The sequence below is a fragment of the Eschrichtius robustus genome, chromosome 1, assembly GCF_028021215.1.
Source record: "Eschrichtius robustus isolate mEscRob2 chromosome 1, mEscRob2.pri, whole genome shotgun sequence".
Taxonomy (NCBI): Eukaryota; Metazoa; Chordata; class Mammalia; order Artiodactyla; family Eschrichtiidae; genus Eschrichtius; species Eschrichtius robustus.
In genome coordinates this window covers 98127565-98148519 of record NC_090824.1, presented here as the reverse complement: position 1 = coordinate 98148519, position 20955 = coordinate 98127565, and the positions used below count along the sequence as shown (strand labels likewise).

Here is a 20955-nt window from a genome sequence, read left to right as displayed (position 1 = left end):
TAGCTCTAGGAGTTTTCTGGTAGCATCTTTAGGATTCTCTATGTATAGTATCATGTCATCTGCAAACAGTGACAGTTTTACTTTTTCTCTTCCAATTTGGATTCCTTTTATTTCTTTTTCTTCTCTGATTGCTGTGGCTAAAACTTCCAAAACTATGTTGAATAACAGTGGTGAGAGTGGGCAACCTTGTCTTGTTCCTGATCTTAGCGGAAATGGTTTCAGTTTTTCACCACTGAGGACGATGTTGGCTGTGGGTTTGTCATATATGGCCTTTATTATGTTGAGGAAAGTTCCCTCTATGCCTACTTTCTGCAGGGCTTTTATCGTAAATGGGTGTTGAATTTTGTCGAAAGCTTTCTCTGCATCTATTGAGATGATCATATGGTTTTTCTCCTTCAATTTGTTAATATGGTGTATCACGTTGATTGATTTGCATATATTGAAGAATCCTTGCATTCCTGGAATAAACCCCACTTGATCATGGTGTATGATCCTTTTAATGTGCTGTTGGATTCTGTTTGCGAGTATTTTGTTGAGGATTTTTGCATCTATGTTCATCAGTGATACTGGCCTGTAGTTTTCTTTCTTTGTGACATCTTTGTCTGGTTTTGGTATCAGGGTGATGGTGGCCTCATAGAATGAGTTGGGGAGTGTTCCTCCCTCTGCAATATTTTGGAAGAGTTTGAGAAGGATAGGTGTTAGCTCTTCTCTAATTGTTTGACAGAGTTCACCTGTGAAGCCATCTGGTCCTGGGCTTTTGTTTCTTGGAAGATTTTTAATCACAGTTTCAATTTCAGTGCTTGTGACTGGTCTGTTCATATTTTCTATTTCTTCCTGGTTCAGTCTCGGCAGGTTGTGCATTTCCAGGAATTTGTCCATTTCTTCCAGGTTGTCCATTTTATTGGCATAGAGTTGCTTGTAGTAATCTCTCATGGTCATTTGTACTTCTGCAGTGTCAGTTGTTACTTCTCCTTTTTCATTTCTAATTCTATTGATTTGAGTCTTCTCCCTTTTTTTCTTGATAAGTCTGGCTAATGGTTTATCAATTTTGTTTATCTTCTCAGAGAACCAGCTTTTAGTTTTATTGATCTTTGCTATTGTTTCCTTCATTTCTTTTTCATTTATTTCTGATCTGATCTTTATGATTTCTTTCCTTCTGCTAGCTTTGGGGTTTCTTTGTTCTTCTTTCTCTAATTGCTTTAGGTGCAAGGTTAGGTTGTTTATTTGAGATGTTTCCTGTTTCCTGAGGTAGGCTTGTATTGCTATAAACTTCCCTCTTACAACTGCTTTTGCTGCATCCCATAGGTTTTGGGTCGTCATATCTCCATTGTCATGTGTTTCTAGGTATTTTTTGATTTCCCCTTTGATTTCTTCAGTGATCACTTCGTTATTAAGTAGTGTATTGTGTAGCCTCCATGTGTTTGTATTTTTTACAGATCTTTTCCTGTAATTGATATCTAGTCTCATAGCCTTGTGGTCGGAAAAGATACTTGATACGATTTCAATTTTCTTAAATTTACCAAGGCTTGATTTGTGACCCAAGATATGATCTATCCTGGAAAATGTTCCATGAGCACTTGAGAAAAATGGGTATTCTGTTGTTTTTGGGTGGAATGTCCTATAAATATCAATTAAGTCCATCCTGTTTAATGTATCATTGAAAGCTTGTGTTTCCTTATTTATTTTCATTTTGGATGATCTGTCCATTGGTGAAAGTGGGGTGTTAAAGTCCCCTACTATGATTGTGTTACTGTCGATTTCCCCTTTTAGGGTTGTTAGTATTTGCCTTATGTATTGAGGTGTTCCTATGTTGGGTGCATAAATATTTACAATTGTTATATCTTCTTCTTGGGTTGATCCCTTGATCATTATGTAGTGTCCTTCTCTGTCTCTTGTAATAGTCTTTATTTAAGAGTCTGTTTTGTCTGATATGAGAATTGCTACTCCAGCTTTCTTTTGATTTCCATTTGCATGAAATATCTTTTGTCCATCCCCTCACTTTCAGTCTGTATGTGCCCCCAGGTCTGAAGTGGGTCTCTTGTAGACAGCATATATATGGGTCTTGTTTCTGTATCCATTCAGCCAGTCTATGTCTTTTGGTTGGAGCATTTAATCCATTTACATTTAAGGTAGTTATCGATATGTATGTTCCTATTATCATTTTCTTCATTGTTTTGTGTTTGTTATTGTAGGTCTTTTCCTTCTCTTGTGTTTCCTGCCTAGAGAAGTTCCTTTGGCATTTGTTGTAAAGCTGGTTTGGTGGTGCTGAATTCTCTTAGCTTTTGCTTGTCTGTAAAGGTTTTAATTTCTCTGTCGAATCTGAATGAGATCCTTGCTGGGTAGAGTAATCTTGGTTTTAAGTTTTTCCCTTTCATCACTTTAATATGTCCTGCCACTCCCTTCTGGCTTGCAGAGTTTCTGCTGAAAGATCAGCTGTCAACCTTATGGGGATTCCATTGTATCTTATTTGTTGTTTTTCCCTTGCTGCTTTTAATAGTTTTTCTTTGTATTTAATTTTTGATAGTTTGATTAATATATGTCTTGGCATGTTTCTCCTTGGATTTATCCTGTATGGGACTCTCTGTGCTTCCTGGACTTGATTAACTATTTCCTTTCCCATATTAGGGAAGTTTTCAACTATAATCTCTTCAAATATTTCTCAGTCCCTTTCTTTTTCTCTTCTTCTTCTGGGACCCCTATAATTTGAATGTTGGTGTGTTTTACGTTGTCCCAGAGGTCTCTGAGTCTGTCCTCATTTCTTTTCATTCTTTTTTCTTTATTCTGCTCTGTGGTAGTTATTTCCACTATTTTATCTTCCAGGTCACTTACCCGTTATTCTGCCTCAGTTTTTCTGCTATTGATTCCTTCTAGGGAATTTTTAATTTCATTTATTGTGTTGTTCATCATTGCTTGTTTGCTCTTTAGTTCTTCTAGGTCCTTGTTAAAAGTTTCTTGCATTTTCTCCATTCTATTTCCAAGATTTTGGATCATCTTTACTATCATTATTCTGAATTGTTTTTCAGGTAGACTGCCTATTTCCTCTTCATTTGTTTGGTCTGGTGGGTTTTTACCTTGCTCCTTCATCTGCTGTGTGTTTCTCTTTCTTCTCATTTTGCCTAACTTACTATGTTTGGGGTCTCCTTTTTGCAGGCTGCAGGTTCATAGTTCCCATTGTTTTTGATGTCTGCCCCCAGTGGCTAAGGGTGGTTCAGTGGGTTGTGTAGGCTTCCTGGTGGAGGGGACTGGTGCCTGTGTTCTGGTGGATGAGGCTGGATCTTGTCTTTCTGGTGGGCAGGACCGCGTTCGGTGGTGTGTTTTGGGATGTGTGTGACCGTATTATGATTTTAGGCAGCCTCTCTGCTAATTGTGTTCCTGTCTTGCTAGTTGTTTGGCATAGGGTGTCCAGCACTGTAGCTTGCTGGTTGTTGAGTGGAGCTGGGTCTTAGCGTTGAGATGGAGATCTCTGGCAGAGCTTTCACCATTTGATATTACATGGAGCTGGGAGGTCTCTGGTGGACCAATGTCCTCAACTTGGCTCTCCTACCTCAGAGGCACAGGCCTGATACCCAGCTGGAGCGTCAAGACCCTATCAGCCACATGGCTCAGAAGAAAAGGGAGAAAAAGAGAAAGAAAGAAACAAATAACAATAATAAAATAAAATAAAGTTATTAAAATAAAAACTAAAAAAAAATTATTAAAAATTTTTTAAAAATTAAAAATAAAAAAAAAAGACAAGACAGAAAGAAAGAAAGAAGAGAGCAACCAAACCAAAACACAAATCCACCAATGGTAACAAGCGCTAAAAACTATACTAAAAAAAACGACAGACAGAACCCTAGGACAAATGGTAAAAGCAAAGCTATACAGACAAAATCACACAAAGAAGCATACACATACATACTCACAAAGAGAAAAAGGAAAAAAATATATATATCTTTTGGGAAGTCTGAGGACTTCTGCCAGCGTTCAGTAGGTGTTCTGTAGGAGCTGTTCCACGTGTAGATGTATTTCTGATGTATTTGTGGGGAGGAAGGTGATCTCCATGTCTTACTCCTCCTCCATCTTGAAGTTCTCTGCAGTTCTTTTATACCTTGATCATTTCACTATACCTCTCTGACCATCCCCAGCTGTTATTAATTTTATTTTTTGAGAGACTAACAGTCTAAACTTGATGTGGTTTTCAAAAATCCATATTTCTGTAGACAGGAGATTATCCTGCTACTTCCCCTTATTATCTCTGGTTTTATCTAACATTGGGGCCACAACATATTCAAATAACGTTTTAACAGAATAATCCACACTGATTCCTCAATGCTTTTCTTTGGTAGGAACTGGTAATAAAAGTTTGTTCCCCACTATCCCACCTATGTTTGCTAATTCTCATTATCTTACAATATTTTCCTGAAGTTTATTGTTATGAACTTGGCATTTTTCTACCCAAGAGAGCTAAGTACTGTATCCTTCATAAAAGTGACATTTGACTACTACTCTTCAAATGATTTATAAAAATCTCAAACAATATCAGTATCAGAACTGATTGCCAATTGAAGGATTCTAGAATTAACAACTTTTTAGGCAGAAAATACCTATTTTTCCCCCACTCTTTACTTTCTGTCATAGCCACAATTATAAGATACATGATTTTATAACTTATTCTTCAAGTATATAGCATAAGCACTTGCTATGCCCTGTCTTGTAACTGATTTCCTTTTCCATGATATAAAAGACAGTTTAGGCTCATGAAATTTCAATTTTACTTTAGAGAACTTTTGAAAAATAGGTTTGGGAGGAGAGGGGAAGAGCTTAATTTGACAGTTTAACCCCATTTATAATGATGATTCCATGATCAAAAATGTACTTGGCAAATGAATATACTAGCTTGGGGAGTTTCAGGGCTATTATATTTGCATCAGCCATTTAACTTATTTTAAGAAAGAAGAAAGGCAGTGCCAGAAATTAGGCTCCTTGTCCTACCCCCTCTTGCCTACCCTAGCCTTGAATTGCAGTAATAAGAGCAACTGATGGGGAATTCCCTGGTGGTCCAATGGTTAGGGCTCTGTGCTTTCACTGCAGGGGACATGGTTTGATCCCTGGTCGGGGAACTAAGATCCCGCATGCTACACAGCACAGCCAAAAAAAAAAAGGGAAAAAAAAAAAAAAAGAGCAACTGATGGCCCCCAGACATTTGAAAATAAGGAAATATGACAACTGGACCATGTCTCCCACTCTGGAACTCCAGATTTTCACTCCATGCCTTGGATGTCATAAGGCCTCTATATGCACTATAGTCAGAGGTTGGGCAACTGTAATTCAAAACTTTATTTCCCCCCACATATTCTATCAATACATGAGGAGTTAAATGGGAAGGAAACTGATTACCCTTTGAAAGAAAATTGTATTTTCTAGGCCTTTAGGTATCATTGTGCTAAATAATGTCAAAAATCTTAACAGAGCAAATACTTCCACAAAAAAATAACATCAAGCCTATTATTAGTGTTTATACTTTTTGGTTTCATTGTAGGATCAACCATTTAGTTGTACTCATATGCCTAGCGCAGAACCTAAAAAATAATAAGTACTCTACAAAATCATTAAATAATGAATAGGAGAAAAAAAAAGACCTTTCTGCATTGAACTTTTCAGTATTAACATTCTGAATTCCTGTATAGATAATATTTAATGGTCTCCCTTTATTCATATATATATATATATATATATATATCCCATCCACCATCAAATATCTCAGTGATCTCCTCTTTACTAAAATAATGACAGAAGTCTTTCCCTGACAGCCTACATTTTTTAAATGTAAAGTTATTCTTTTCTTTCTAAGCTGTTCCTAAATTCACTGATCAGATATTTCATTGGAGGAAGCATTTTAACACACTTAAGCTATACAAGATTGTTCAGAATAAGATGAAACTCACTAGTTCATAGAAAGCAGAGTTTTCTTCTGAAACTCTTCTGCAGATATGCTCACACTGATATCTGTCAGCCCTTTACACAGTGACCAACATGATAATTCCACCTTCAAGTTCTTTTAAAATTCCAGGATGGCTGCCATATCTTAGGCACTTATGTACATGAAACCTATGGCTTTGGGAACACCTCTAGGCTAACTTTTTTTTCCTGTTTACCCCAAACAAGGTCAGGGTGAACAAGTCACAAGCAGACTTAATGAGAGATAATGAATCTCCTCAGTTATTTACTTACATGACTATAATACAATTGCATTAAAAAGTGATATCCCTACAATCTAGCTCATTATAAACCCATGAAAAATTACCTTTTTCCTGAGAAAGCTTTTCCTCCTGCCGTTGGTGGTGAGGTTTGTAAGGTGCTGCCCCCTGACTTAGTTCTTCAGCCACAAAACCATCCAGAAAAGATAAGGAAGCATCTACCTATATTAAAGTAAAGCAAAAATTAGGAATTAAAAAAAACTTACCCTAAACAGTAGACTGCACATTCACAGAAGTGATTTCAGCCCATATTTCCTAAAAATAATTTTTAAGTGAAAAACAGAACTTCAACCCTAGAATTGCTACTCAACTCTCTTTCTGAAACATCTATAATCAAAACACTCAGCTAAGAATCTAACAATATAAGTCATGTGCACTTAGTATTCATTTCACTGCACTGCAGAATACATTTTTGAGCATCCAAAATGTTAAGGCATCATGTTAGATGCTATAACAGAGACAAAGGAAGACACAAGTCCTGCCTCATGAGACTTGTAATCTACCAGAGGAGAAGACACATACACTATGAACTATAGTGTCTACATTAGTTTCCTGCTGCTGGGGGCTAAAAACAAAGCCCCCAGCAAAGGCTAGTTCCTTCTGGAGGCTCCAGCGGAGAATAGGTTTCTTGTCTCTTCCAGCTCCTAGAGGCTGCCAGCATTCCTCGGCTTGTGGCTATATCACTCCAATCTCTGCTTCTACTGTTATTTGGCCTTCTCCTCTCTGACCTCTTGCCTCACTTTTGTAAGGACCCTTGTGATTATATCATGCCTACTCAGATAATCCAAGATAGTCTTCCCATTACAAAATCCTTAACTTAATCAAACCTACGAAGTCCCTTTTACCATAAAGTAACATATGCACAGGTTCCAGGGATTAAGATGTGATTATCTTGGGGAGGCCCATTATCCAGCCTCTCACAGTGCCTTTGATTTAACTATCCTATTCCTTTCTACCTAAAAATGCTTTGTTACAAACCTGTGGAAAATTACTTGATTTCCATAAAGTACAAGAATAGAAAGGTACAAGAGAATGCTTAAATGAAAAGAAATAAAGAGATGAAGAAAGAGTAAGGGGAAAAGGAGAAAAGAAAAAGTGAGGGGAGAAATAAAAATGAGATACACAAGAGGATATAGCAGTAACGACCTCAGAAACCACAGATTTGCCTCTCCTAATTTAGCCAAGTGTATACAAACAGCTCAGATAATTTAGAACAGCAGGTAATTCTCAAAAAATTTAAGTGGCATGTCACACTGTGCATTTGGCAAAGTTTAGTTTTGATAAGTTTTTTTTTTAAGTTTTTTTTTCCATGTGGACCACTTTTAAAGTCTTTATTGAATTTGTTACAATATTGCTTCTGTTTCATGTTATAGTTTTTTGGCCACGAGACATGTGGGATCTTAGCTCCCCAACCAGGGATTGAACCCACACCCCCTGCATTAGAAGGCAAAGTCCTAACGACTGGACCGACAGGGAAGTCCCTCGATAAGATTCTTAAGAGATGAAGCCATGTCATCATCATTATCTTTTATTGGAAGAAAGGGAAGTAGAGTAACTAACTAGTTTAATACTATGTATAGCATATTTATTCATATAGTCTCTGGAATGCCAACAAATGTTAAACCAAGGCCTCTGCCCATGAGGAGCTAACGAAAAAAAATTAATGAACAAAGGTTCAAAATGAATACAAGCCATGAACATCTGAGTCATAATTAGTGGGAATATTGCCCATCCTCCCCTCTTCTTCAACTATATGACATCTAATATAAAAATTTGAACAAATCTGACTTCCTTTTGGAAGTTTTCAGATTTACACCAATCTGAGAGAGAACTCAGAGGTGAGCAGTAACTAAGTGCTTTGGATTAAAAGCAGTACTGGCTGAAAGTAGGTGGGAGAAGAAAAGGCGGGTGAGAAAAGGCGGGTGATCAGGTTCCAAAGTAGTAAAAATTTAGATAGTAGATGGACAAAATGAAATGGAGAACTGTTTTTTTCTTACATTGTCAAAGAAAAGAGAGCAATAATAAAATGACATATTAGAGAAGTTCAAAGGAGATAAAATTTTTAAGTTCTCAAATTATTATATGTTAAAAGAGACTGTCATAGACTATAAACCCCTTCACTGCAGTTCTCCAGAACAGATTAGTCTTCCTGACTATTTAGGATCACTACTGAGTAGAAGCTCTCAAATGCCCTCTCACACTAATGTGAGAAAAATGCCAACCTTCATCTAAAGTGCTACAGAAATGACATTTTGGCATATTCCAGATATATCACAAATGCAAGAATTATTCTGTTTAAAGACAATGCAATTTTGTAAAAGATGGAATGCAGATATCTTACCACCATGTCTTCACAACTCTTGTCAACTGGAAGCAAGCCCTTCATAGATTTCACATTCTCATGCAAATGTTTTAATTCAAATGCGTGCTGTCTCAAACAAGTATCCAAAGATGTGGTAAATTCCTGGATTAATCTCTCAACTATATTAGAAGAGTGTGCTTGGGGTGTCAACTTGGTCACAGCAGCAATTATCCAGGCTTTTGTTTCTGAAGAAATGGAGTCACTCGTAAGTAACTTGTAGAGCTTGGTTATAACTTCCTCTGGCGTTTCCTTACCTAAGAGGTAGGAATACTCCCCTAAAACCTAAAACAAAGAAATGTATATATGTAAGTATCAAGTTATATAACAACTATACTCAGAAATCTAAACAAAGTGCCTACTGCCGGAGTGAATTTAACTTATACTAAACATATTCTCATGGTGAAGAAATTATTAAAGATACAATTGTATATTTTAGGTTCAAAATTACACCAAGAATTGGAAGTGAATACAAAAAGGTTTTCCACATCTTTATCGTGAACAATATATAAAGTAGCATACCATTACAAGTTAGCTTTCTTCTGAACTTCCAGGTTTGGATGTTGGTTTTTAAAAGCACTTTCACATTCTGTTACTATTTTTTCCAATAAGCATTTAAACAAGTGGTTCTCACATACTAGTATGCATAAGAGCCACCTGAGGTGTTTCATAAAAATACACATTTCTATACTCTCAGCCCAGAAAATCTGATTTAGTATGTCTGTGGTGGGGATCTACAATACACATTCTGAAAAAGCATCAGCTGATTCTGATGTAGATGATCCACAGAAGAGACTCTGACGAACACTGATCTATTTTACACATACTCTTTCCTACATCTAATTTATTCAGGTGATATATAATCCTATTGGTCTAAGGGTCGTTAATAAACTGATAATTCATGGAGTGTGAGATCTTTCCTAAGTAGTATTTATGAAGTATATTCATGTATAATACTGGGACCAGCAAGAAAAAACAGTGAGGTGAGGTGATAGGCAAGGGAAGATTTATGGCTAGTAACAAGAAGAGGAAAAAAAAAGAAATAGGACTACATAAATTCAATCCTTAAATAGTAAGATAACTTTTTGACTGGTTTAATAAAAGATGGAAGGAAGCTCTAGAAGAACAGGTAACCTAAATCCCAGTTCAAAAATCAATGGACTTGAGCTTCCCTGGTTGCACAGTGGTTAAGAATCAGCCTGCCAGACGTAGAGAATGGACTTGAGGACACGGGGAGGGGTAAGGGTAAGCTGGGACGAAGTGAGAGAGTGGCATGGACATATATACACTACCAAATGTAAAATAGATAGCTAGTGGGAAGCAGCCACATAGCACAGGGAGATCAGCTCGGTGCTTTGTGACCACCTAGAGGGGTGGGATAGGGAGGGTGGGAGGGAGACGCAAGAGGGAGGAGATATGGGGATATATGTATATGTATAGCTGATTCACTTTGTTATAAAGCAGAAACTAACACATCATTGTAAACAATTATACTCCAATAAAGATGTTAAAAAAAAAAGAGTAGCCCCCACTCACTGCAACTAGAGAAAGCCCGCGCGCAGCAACGAAGACCCAATGCAGCCAAAAATAAATTAATTAAATTAATTAATTTTTAAAAAAAATCAATGGACTTAAGCTTCTGGGAAGATAGAGTAGGTGAATTTTTCCCCTATTCTTCCTGCTAAGTACACCTAAAAACCCTTGATGTTATACATAAAACACATATACAAAGACTGAAAGGTAGAGAAAAAAAGGCAGATCACTAAGAACCTTGGGACCTAAGGAACAATACAGTGGGTTATCTGTTGCCTCATATACCTCAGACTGGGTACTTGAGAGCCAGCAACCTAGAAATGCCAGTGGGAGAAGGACAAAAAAGCCCCAAGAAAAGCCTGCCTTCTAACCAAAGGGCCAGGAAGACAGAAAACTTTCAGATAATAATCCCTCTACTCCAGCCAAGCACCAAATAGAAAAAACTGTAGCCCCACCCATACCAGCAAAGGTGGAGTGGAGAGTCAAGACTTAACACCTACCAGGTTGTAAAAAGCATCCCAACTCCCCAGCAAGGGTGGTAACAGAGAGACTGAGTGAAAACCAGAAACTTCATCCCCACCAAGCTGTAGAAAGGCCCACTCTTCTGCAGTGTCTGTGAAGACTACATAGGAAGCCTATACTTCACCTCCACCCAAGTTTAAAGAGGTAGCCCTCCCCCTCTCTGCTGGAGTGGTGTCAGCGGAAGCCTAGCAGAGACTCAGGCTCAGTGGAGGCCACATAGTTAGAGATATCTACACCCCATCTCAACACCATCACCAAAAGAATTAATCCACATCTATAGAACACACCACCGAACAATAAGCAGAATACCCACTCTTTTCAAGCACCCACAGAACATATAAGACAGATCATATCTTAGGCCATAAAATAAACCTCAACAAACTTAAAAGAACTGAAATTATAGAGTACTTTCTCTGACAACAATGGAATCAAACTAGAAATCAGTAACAGGAAAGATAACAGGAAATTTTCAAAACACTTAAAAACTAAACAACACCCTTGCACACAATCTTTCCAGAAAACAGAAGAGGAAAGAACACTCCCAAGCATTTTATGAAGCCAGTATTACCTTGATACCAAAACCAAACAGAGTAGAAAAAACCAAGAAAACTATAGACCACTATCCCTCATGCACAGAGATGCAAAAATTCTTAACATGGTCTCAAGAAATCTACAAAAAACAATTCTAGATTAATAAGTGAGTTCAGCAAGATTGCAGAGTATAAGAACAAAATACAGGAATAAACCTATACACTAATGTCCACTAATCTGTGAAAAAAAGGAAGCAAGAGTATAGGACAGAGAAAAAACAGTCTCTTCAATAAGTGGTGCTGGGAAAACTGGACAGCTACATGTAAAACAGTGAGATTAGAACATTTCCTCACAACATATACAAAAATAAACTCAAAATGGATTAACAACCTAAATGTAAGACCTGAGACATACACCTCCTAGAAAAGAACACTCTTTGACATAAATTGTAGCAATATTTTCTTGGATCTGTCTCCTAAGGCAAAAATAAACAAATGGGATGCAATTAAACTTAAAAGCTTTTTGCACAGTAAAGGAAACCATCAACAAAATGAAAAGATAACCCTCATAATCCGAGAAAATATTTGCAAATAATGCAACTAACAAGGATTTAATTTCCAAAATATACAAACAGCTCATACGACTCAATATCAAAAGAACAAACAGCCCAATGAAAAAACGGGCAGAAGACATGAACAGACGTTTTTCCAAAGAAGACGTACAGATGGCTAACAGGCACATGAAAAGATGCTCAACATTACTAATTATTAGAGAAAGGTAAATCAAAACCACAATGAGATACCACCTCACACCTGTGAGAATGACTATGATCAAAAAGTCTACAAATAACAAACGCTGGAGAGGGTGTGGAGACAAGAGAACCTTCCTATATAGTTGGTGGGAATTTAAATTGGTGTAGCCACTATGGAAGACAGTACAGAGGTTTCTTAAAAAAATTAAAAATAGAGTTGCCATATGATCCAGCAATCTCACTCCTGAGCATATACCTGGAGAAAACTATAATTTGAAAAGATACATGCCTCTAGTGATCATAGCAGCATTATTTACAACAGTCAAGACAAAGAAACAACCTAAAATGCCCATCAACATACTGAATGGATAAAGAAGATGTGGTATATATACACAATAGAATACTACTCACCCATAAAAAAGAATGAAATAATGTCATTTGCAGCAACATGGGTGGACCCAGAGATTATCATACTAAGTGAAGTAAGTCAAAGAGAAAGACAAACACCATATGATATCACTTATATGTGGAATCTAAAATATGACACAAATGAACTTATCTACAAAACAGAAACAGACTCACAGACATAGAAAACAAACGTATGGTTACCAAAGGAGAAAGGGGTTGGGGGAGGGATAAATTAGGAATTTGGGATTAGCAGATACAAACTACTATATATAAAATAGATAAACAACAATGTCCTACTGTATAGCACAAGGAACTATATTCAAAATCCTGTACTACACCATAATGGAAAAGAACATGAAAAAGAGTATGTACATATATGTGTAACTGAATCACTTTGCTGTACACCAGAAACTAACACATGCTGTAAATCAACTATACTTCAATAAAATAAAATAAAATGAAAAGAAGAAGAAAACAAACTAGTGGTTACCAGTGGAGAGAGGGAAGCGGGGAGGGGCAAGTTAGGGGTAAGGGATTAAGAGACACAAACTACTATGTATAAAATAGATAAGCAACAAGGATATACTGTATAGTACAGGAAATTATACCCATTATCTTGTAATAATCAATAACGGAATATAATCAGCAAAAATAATGAATCACCATGCTGTACACCTGAAACGAATATAATATTGTAAATCAGCTATACTTCAATTAAAAAAAAAAAGATTTTGAAGTTTCTCCTGAATTTATATCACTTTGCACCATTGTAAAGTTGAAAAATCATAAGCTTAACCATCTTAAATCAGGGACCATCTGTACCTAAGTATAAATCTAACAAAACAGGTACAGGATTTGTATGCTGTAGAAAAAGAAACACTCTAAATATATGAACATGTCATGTTCATGGAGGAAAATACAAATGGCCACCAAATACAACAATCAATTTAGGCAAGGATTATCAATGCTAAAACCATTGATGAAAGATAGTTGAAGAACAGATGTTCACAAAGTCTCACAGAATCACCTCACAGATTAGTTCTAAATTAGTAAGGAGAAACAGCACCTTTACAATGGTGAGACCCTTTACAAAGGTCACCATCTTAACCAAACAAAGAAATTTACTATCACCAATAATTGGAGGAACTGACATTACAGGCATCCTGACACAATGCAGTGAGAAATACATACTGACAATGTAGTATTCTTGCTAAAAATGTTTAACTGAACCAGAAATAGTCCAATTCAGAATGCTGGACATTCTGCGAGTCAACAGTATTCATCCAAAAAAATCAATGTCATGAAAACAAAAAGAAACTGAGCATCACTGTAAAATAAAAGAGGCTAAAAGATATAACTAAATGCAATTTGTGAATCTTAACCTGATATGGGATTGGGAGGAGCAGAAAAATAGTCATAAGAGACATTTTTTGGACAACTGGATAAGTCTGAATATGGACCGTATATTGGGTGATATTAATGAATTAAGGTCACATTTCTTAGTGCAATAATGGTTTTATGGTTACCTAGAACGTCACTCTTGGGAGAGTCACACTGAATTTTTTATAGGGTAAGTGTCATGAGGTCTGCAACTCAATTTTAAACGGCTCAACAAAACAAACTGTACACAGGTAGACCTAGCTATAGATATAGATGTATTGGGTTGGCCAAAAAGTTTGTTCGGGTTTTTCCATAAGATCTTATGGAACCCAATAGATACAGTAAAGCAAAGGTGATTAAAAATATTAACTGGGAATCTAGGTGAAAAGTATAGGGGTATTTATTATGCCATTTTTTCAAAGAATTATTTAATATAAGTCTGGGTAAAATTATGGTTAACATGCTAACATTTGGCAAAACCATAAAATATTAAAGTGTGAATATTCTATGACCCAGAGCTGCACTTCTCCAAATCTCCCCCTAAAGAAGTGCTCACTCATATGCACAAGAAAGAATATACAAAGGTGACAGGATGTATACGATTATGTAGGTTTATATAACATAAAACTGTGACCTTGTTTTGCAGAGATGATCTCCTTGCTGGCTTTGATGAAGCAAGCAGCCATGTTGGGAGGCCCACCTGGCAAGAAACTGAGGGCAGCTCTGGGAGCTAAGGGCAGCCAACAGTCAACAGTCTGAACCTCAAACCCTCAGTCTTACAGATGCAAGAAACTGATTTCTGCCAACAACCACATGTGAGCCTGGAAGCAGATCCTTTACTAATCAAGCTTCAGATGAAACAGCAGCCCCAAGTGACACATTGACTGCAACCCTGAAAGACCTTAAGCAGAGAACCCATGCCTGGACTCCTAACCCACAGAAACTGTGAGATAACAAATGTATGTTGTTTTAAGTTTGTGGTAACATTATTATGCAGCAATAGAAAGCTAACATAGCACAGATACATGAGTATTCACATATTCAAAAATAGATTCACATAGAAAACACAACAAATGCATTGTAGACACAGACAGGCATCTAAATAAATACCCATATTTAAAAGACTAGTCAAGTGAGATGGCAGAGAGAATGAATAGATAAGTAAATAGTTAAGTGATAGAAGGTAGCCACTGGGAAAGAAAATTGACAGCTGAAGGAGTTAACTGAGTAGAACTGAATGATTTCTGAAGAAATATATTATTAGTATTTGACTTTATAAAAAAATAATATTATAAACATTTATGATTCAATGTACTTTGCTCACCCAACTCATAACTTGAAGAAATCTCTGTGGGTAGAACACATTTTCCACATCTAGTAAAGTGAAATAAGACTGAACTGCATAGAGCCTTAATTGTTGATTTTCTGTTTCATCATCAAAACCTACAAAGAAATTAATATACCATTTTAATTTCCACTAAATTCTCTAAGGACTCTGTAATAAAAACATTTAATTTTAAAATCTTTGCAGAATGCAATAGTTTACTAACCCTCTGCTAGCAGTCTCAGAAAGTTATTGGGAATATCAGGATGCATAACATCTCCTCCCACTGAAAATACAGCATTCATTGTCTGAATAAACCACGCATTATCAGGAGCATATGTGTCCACAGTGTTAAGAACAAGTACACTACCAGATGCCACTTATTAAAATTATCCTTTCTGTATAAATCTTAAAAAAAAATAACTCTCAATTCATCCTAGTTTGGCATTTATACCTTTAACTTCTGCCAATAAATTGTTCTATACTCCAGTTTTATGTAAAAAGGTGCTCAGTAAAAGCTTATTGAATAAACTTAATAAACCAGTTCATGTTGCTTTATCTAGCACCATAAATTGCACATAACAGGTGTCCAATAAATAACTGTGAAATAATTGAAAGAAATGTTCCAGCTAACTATGGACAAAAACAATGGAAAATGATATGCACTTCAGAAGCTAAATGTTGTGACATGTCTATCTGAACAAGTTTACCCTCTTTTCTAATCTATTCCTCTTCACTTCTAAAATTCTATCATTCTGCTGGCCAGAGCTATAGCGCTGGTTAGGACAAAACTACACTTAAGCAATTTCCAAGATACTTTGATCAGCATTATTCATTCATTCAATCTTAGATTTAAACAACAGACATCTTAAAAAGAATGATGAGTAACCTCGTGACCTGCAAAGTTCCTTTGACTTTTAAAAAACAAATGTGAAGAAAAGTAACATGTGAATGGAGTTGCCAACTACTTTACTGTGACAATTTCCAGTATAAACAGTAGTGTGAAGGATAAATTTTAGCATCCTGATCCCCTCAACAATCCCCCCAAAACAACAAGAACTTTTACTCAGGAAAGAAACTGAGTAGGAAGTAAAGTCAAAGACAAGGAGGGGCTCTAAAAGGAATCAGACAGAGATTCCTGTATCCTCCTGCTGATAACAGTGACCAATGGAATAAAAAGAACCAGGAAAAAAGTCATCCCCTAGGAAGTCTACACAAATTCTTGTTTTTGACAACAAGAGAGGCTTGAATATCAGGAATGGAAGTTACTGCTGGGCCTCTGAACTCAACCTGCAAGTGACCACGTCTAGACCAATCATTTAAAAGTCACTGTGTAACTAAAGGTATTTTATGACTCATGGTCCAAACAAAGGATATTTCTCAGCCAGCTCAGCTATTTTGCCAACCAAATTGACGATAATATATTCTTCTTTGCTCTGATGTAAATATTCAAGCATTTTCTGGACAATCACTGTTATATTCTGTGCATTAGTAATTCTGTAAAGAAGTTCCAGAGTCTATTTAAGAAAGAAAAATAAAAATAGTATTATAAAACTATGCATGATAACAAATAAATACTGTAACATATAGGTTTGTAACAGTTGATTCTTCCACTTTTATGTAGCTCTACTGGGCAGTTAATAGGTGCTCAAGAAATGCACATTTTAACTGAACAGAACTTAAGAAAGGTAAGACTATTGTCAAAAAAAAAAAAAAAAAGAATTGTAATCCAAAGTCCAAAAGCCTTCTATTGATATAGATAATTATGATCTGACATCTCTACATGACAGGCCATGTAAAGACTAAAAAGTTAAAAGGTTAATAATCTATTTTCTAAAAATGTAACAGCTTCTTGAACCTACATTACTTAGGCCTGTGTGCTATGCACGTGCGCCTGTGTGTGTATACATGCATACACATATAAAAATCCAGTTTTGCAAAATGCTTTTTCCACACTACCAGAACAACAGAAAACCACACTTGAATAGATTTGTCAGCTAAGGGCAAACGGTCTCTAATGGATGGCTAAGGTAGTGCAAGCACTTCAAAGCCCAGCAAAGCCTACGTTCAGAATCTAGGGTATCAAAGGAAGAACCATTTTACAGCTTTCTCAGTGATGAGGCATATACCTCTTGCTGCCTGAAGTAAGATGAAGGAAGACCAGTACCAGAGTAAGCTCCCATTTGGCTGGCTTTCTGAGGCCCTACATCAGGGTTCTAAGAATATCATAGTTCCCAGAAATCAGTATGAGACAAAGGGCAATAAAGAGAAAGCATCATTTACTGGAATTTCAGGATCAAGAATATTAGCTGCAGCAGAATTTCCACATATCCTTCTCATCAAATTTGTTCATCTATCTTTAGGGTTCTTTCTAATTTTTCAGTCCTTATACCCAGGACTTCAAGTACAACAGATTTTGAATTTTTTTTAAACTGTTCCAGTTAATCCTTAACACCATTTAAAATCTATAAATACATAGGTCCCCCATGTATTTATAGCTTTCAACCTATGAAGCTGCTTCAGACATGCTTCCTGTAGACTCTATACGTCACGTATTTTAAGATAATCTACACCAAATTTACTTCCTACTCTAAGACCATGAAATTTAGCATTTCCAGGACTGAATGGGGACTGGTATTATGAACTGCATGGCTAAAGGTCTTTTCTGTTAACTCCTTCTTGCCTTCTTTTTCCCTGCTATGAAAGAAAAGTAATAAAATCAGGTAAAAGGGAATCCCAGCCCCAAGCAACAGGTCACTCCATACCCCAGGACCAAAGTTCTTGCCATATAGTTACTGATGGAGGTTAGAAGTGACAGTGGCATCGAGGAGACAGTACTGCAGTGCCTTCTTGGGGCACCACTGATACTCAGTACCCTTCCCCAAAACTTCAAGCTACTTTTCTCACTACAGATCAGACTTCAAATTTTAAAAGTTATCTAGTTTCCCTTTGACCTTCATTTTTAAATGAGATCCTAATAAATAAATACAGCACTAAAAAAACTGTATCTAAGTCACCTGTGTTCAATTTAGTACTTAACCACACAAAGAAAATGCATGCTCTATGTCTGTTCAAAGTGGAAGAGCCATATAATTATTTGTTAATGTCCCTTGGCATCTTCTCATTTTTCTACAATGTCCACGCATAGAAATTAGTACATCTGTAAACTTCCTGGATTCATTCAAGGCAGGTAACAATTTTCAGAAGATTAAAAATATGAATGCAAAAAACATATATGTATATATATGTAGATGGCAATTTCTTGAAAATATTATTTCAAAAATAGTACTTCTAAAATTCAAAATTTTTAATCTTATCTTTTAAAAATTATAGTTGTTTAATGTAATACAGTGTTCTCTCAATAAACTACTTTTAATTCACTGCTTTTAAGTAATTTAGATGTTTAGTAGATTCTTTTTATCTTTATTATTTTTAAAATCAGAAATAAAACTATCTACTCTTCTTACCTAGGTCCCATATACCATTTTAAATGAAGGTATAGAGTGATTCTCTACATGAGAATTAACAGATATATCTACATGGATACCCAAGTAGATACTGAAGCAATTTTATAAAAGGAAAAAGTTGAAAAAAATTAAGTAAATTATACACCTTTCCTTCCAAAAAGTTCAAACCATTTTAGGGATATCTTTATTAATTCTTTCAACATTCCTACATATTCAATAGGGACGGCATTAGCCTAGTTTATAGATGTTAATAATGGAAAAAATTAATCATCATAAATTACTTCTTAAAACTGTACTAACAGGAAGACCTGGGAATAGAATTCAGGTCTCCGACTGATACAATTCTTGGACCAAAAAGATATTAATGAATCCTATACAGGTAACTGGACCTAACTCCTCCAACTCATAATTTATTTTTTTATTATTTTTTTTAAGAGTGTTCTTGTCTTGACAGCTTTTGTTTCATTTTCTATTTTATTTATTTTTAAAACTTATTTATTTATTTTTATTTTTGGCTGTGTTGGGTCTTCCTTGCTGCATGCGGGCTTTCTCTACTTGCAGCGAGCGGGGGCTACTCTTTGTTGCGGTGTGCAGGCTTCTCATTGCGGTGGCTTCTCCTGTTGTGGAGCATGGGCTCTAGGCGCATGGGCTTCAGTAGCTGCAGCGCGTGGGCTCAGTAGTTGTGGCTTGTGGGCTCTAGAGCACAGGCTCAGTAGTTGTGACACACGGGCTTAGTTGCTCCGCAGCATGTGGGATCTTCCCGGACCAGGGTTCCCCTGCAATTGGCAGGCGGATTCTTAACCACTGCGCCACCAGGGAAGTCCCAACTCATAATTTAAAACCATTCTTGTCACAGACATAGAGGATGGACTTGAGGACACGGGGAGGGGGAAGGGTAAGCTGGGACGAAGTGAGAGAGTGGCATGGACTTATATACACTACCAAATGTAAAACAGATAGCTAGTGGGAAGCAGCCGCATAGCACAGGGAGACCAGCTAAGTGCTTTGTGACCACCTAGAGGAGTGGGATAGGGAGGGTGGGAGGGAGACGCAAGAGGCAGGAGATATGGGGATATATGTATAGCTGATTCACTTTGCTATAAAGCAGAAACTGATACACCATTGTAAAGCAATTATACTCCAATAAAGATGTTTTAAAAAAATAAATTAAAAAAATAAAACCATTCTTGTAATTACTGACACAAGTGCTTTTTAGAAAAGTTCCTTAAACTTCAATAGAAAGAATAAAATGCACTCAAAAGTTAAAATACACACGTGTGCACATACACGCTGCCCACCATTTTAATCTCTCTCCATAATACCAACAGAGTTTAAAAATTGTAACACTTCACATACATTACTCAAAATACCAGTTTACCTCTCTTTTAATAATGGGATCAGGATGGTCTAAGCATTCAATTATTGTCATCTGGTGTTGAAGAGCCAGAGTGGGATCCTGTTGGATAACATAGGTAAGAGCCTTCAATCCTAGAAGCAAAGATTACATTATAGAAAGTGACATAGGACAAATACCCAGCAAATTTCAAAAACTCTCTTGGTAATTTCCATCAAAAGAACCAATCATCTTACCTAAATATTTGAGATTTATTTTAGGTGACAAAACAAATTTTCCAATGCACTTGGCAGCCTTCTCAAGTAATTCCGATTTAGGATAAATAGAATAGACTGTATGTACACATTCAAACAGAATAGCTACAGAAATAAAATATTATAATGTCAGGGATCATATTAAGGCATAATAAAAGAATATATCTGTGTAGAACTCCTAACAAAACAAACTAATTGGAAGGTCAGTTTTAGTCAAAAATCTTACTTATGGAAATTTTTCAAAGATAAGAACTTTATTGTTTTCAGGCTTTATACAGTTGTTAGGATTACGTTACCACAGTACAATTTAAAGAGAATGATATATATTAATAGATAAGAATGATATATTCAGTCACGCAACAAGTATTTTCTGAAACTTCCTATGAGCCAGACATTGTTCTACTAGTATGGATATAGCGGTGACAAAAACCCCTGCCCTCAAGGAAATCACATTCTAACGGACACATAAGTAATACATTCATTGTTCCTATATAAATAGATACTTCCAACACTCCTTGAATGCTTCAAAATAATTTATTCTTAGGCAGTTTCTACCACTTTTACACAGAAACTGTATATGTAGTTTATTTCAGTGTGGTTTATTTCAACATAATCATTTCAGGATGCTCTAGCATTTATTTCAATATAGGGCCACTACTCAAAAATCTTCAAATCACTTTTTAACAATTAACCTCCAAGGATATAGAAAATCTACTGAACATCTTAATAGTGTTCAAATTTGATTTTCTAGTCTCATCAAAGATCTGATAACTATAATAGATGATCAAAGTGGATACTAAAATTTTTCTCAAACGCTCTTAAAGAGCATGAGT

The 20955-nt window shown here is 36.2% G+C and overlaps 1 protein-coding gene across 3 annotated transcripts in view; it reads right to left on the bottom strand.

Moving 5' to 3' along the window:
* Positions 1-20955, bottom strand: part of AP4E1 (adaptor related protein complex 4 subunit epsilon 1) — an 88783-nt gene that overhangs the window by 42462 nt on the left and 25366 nt on the right. For all 3 annotated transcript variants that reach the window (XM_068551552.1, XM_068551543.1, XM_068551561.1), the window contains exons 9-15: positions 20105-20227; positions 19893-20002; positions 16425-16564; positions 15274-15386; positions 15048-15166; positions 8581-8883; positions 6287-6401 (exon numbers count right to left, since the gene is read on the bottom strand). In XM_068551552.1, the coding sequence (XP_068407653.1) occupies positions 6287-6401; positions 8581-8883; positions 15048-15166; positions 15274-15386; positions 16425-16564; positions 19893-20002; positions 20105-20227 (1023 nt within the window). The remainder of the gene's footprint in view (positions 1-6286; positions 6402-8580; positions 8884-15047; positions 15167-15273; positions 15387-16424; positions 16565-19892; positions 20003-20104; positions 20228-20955) is intronic.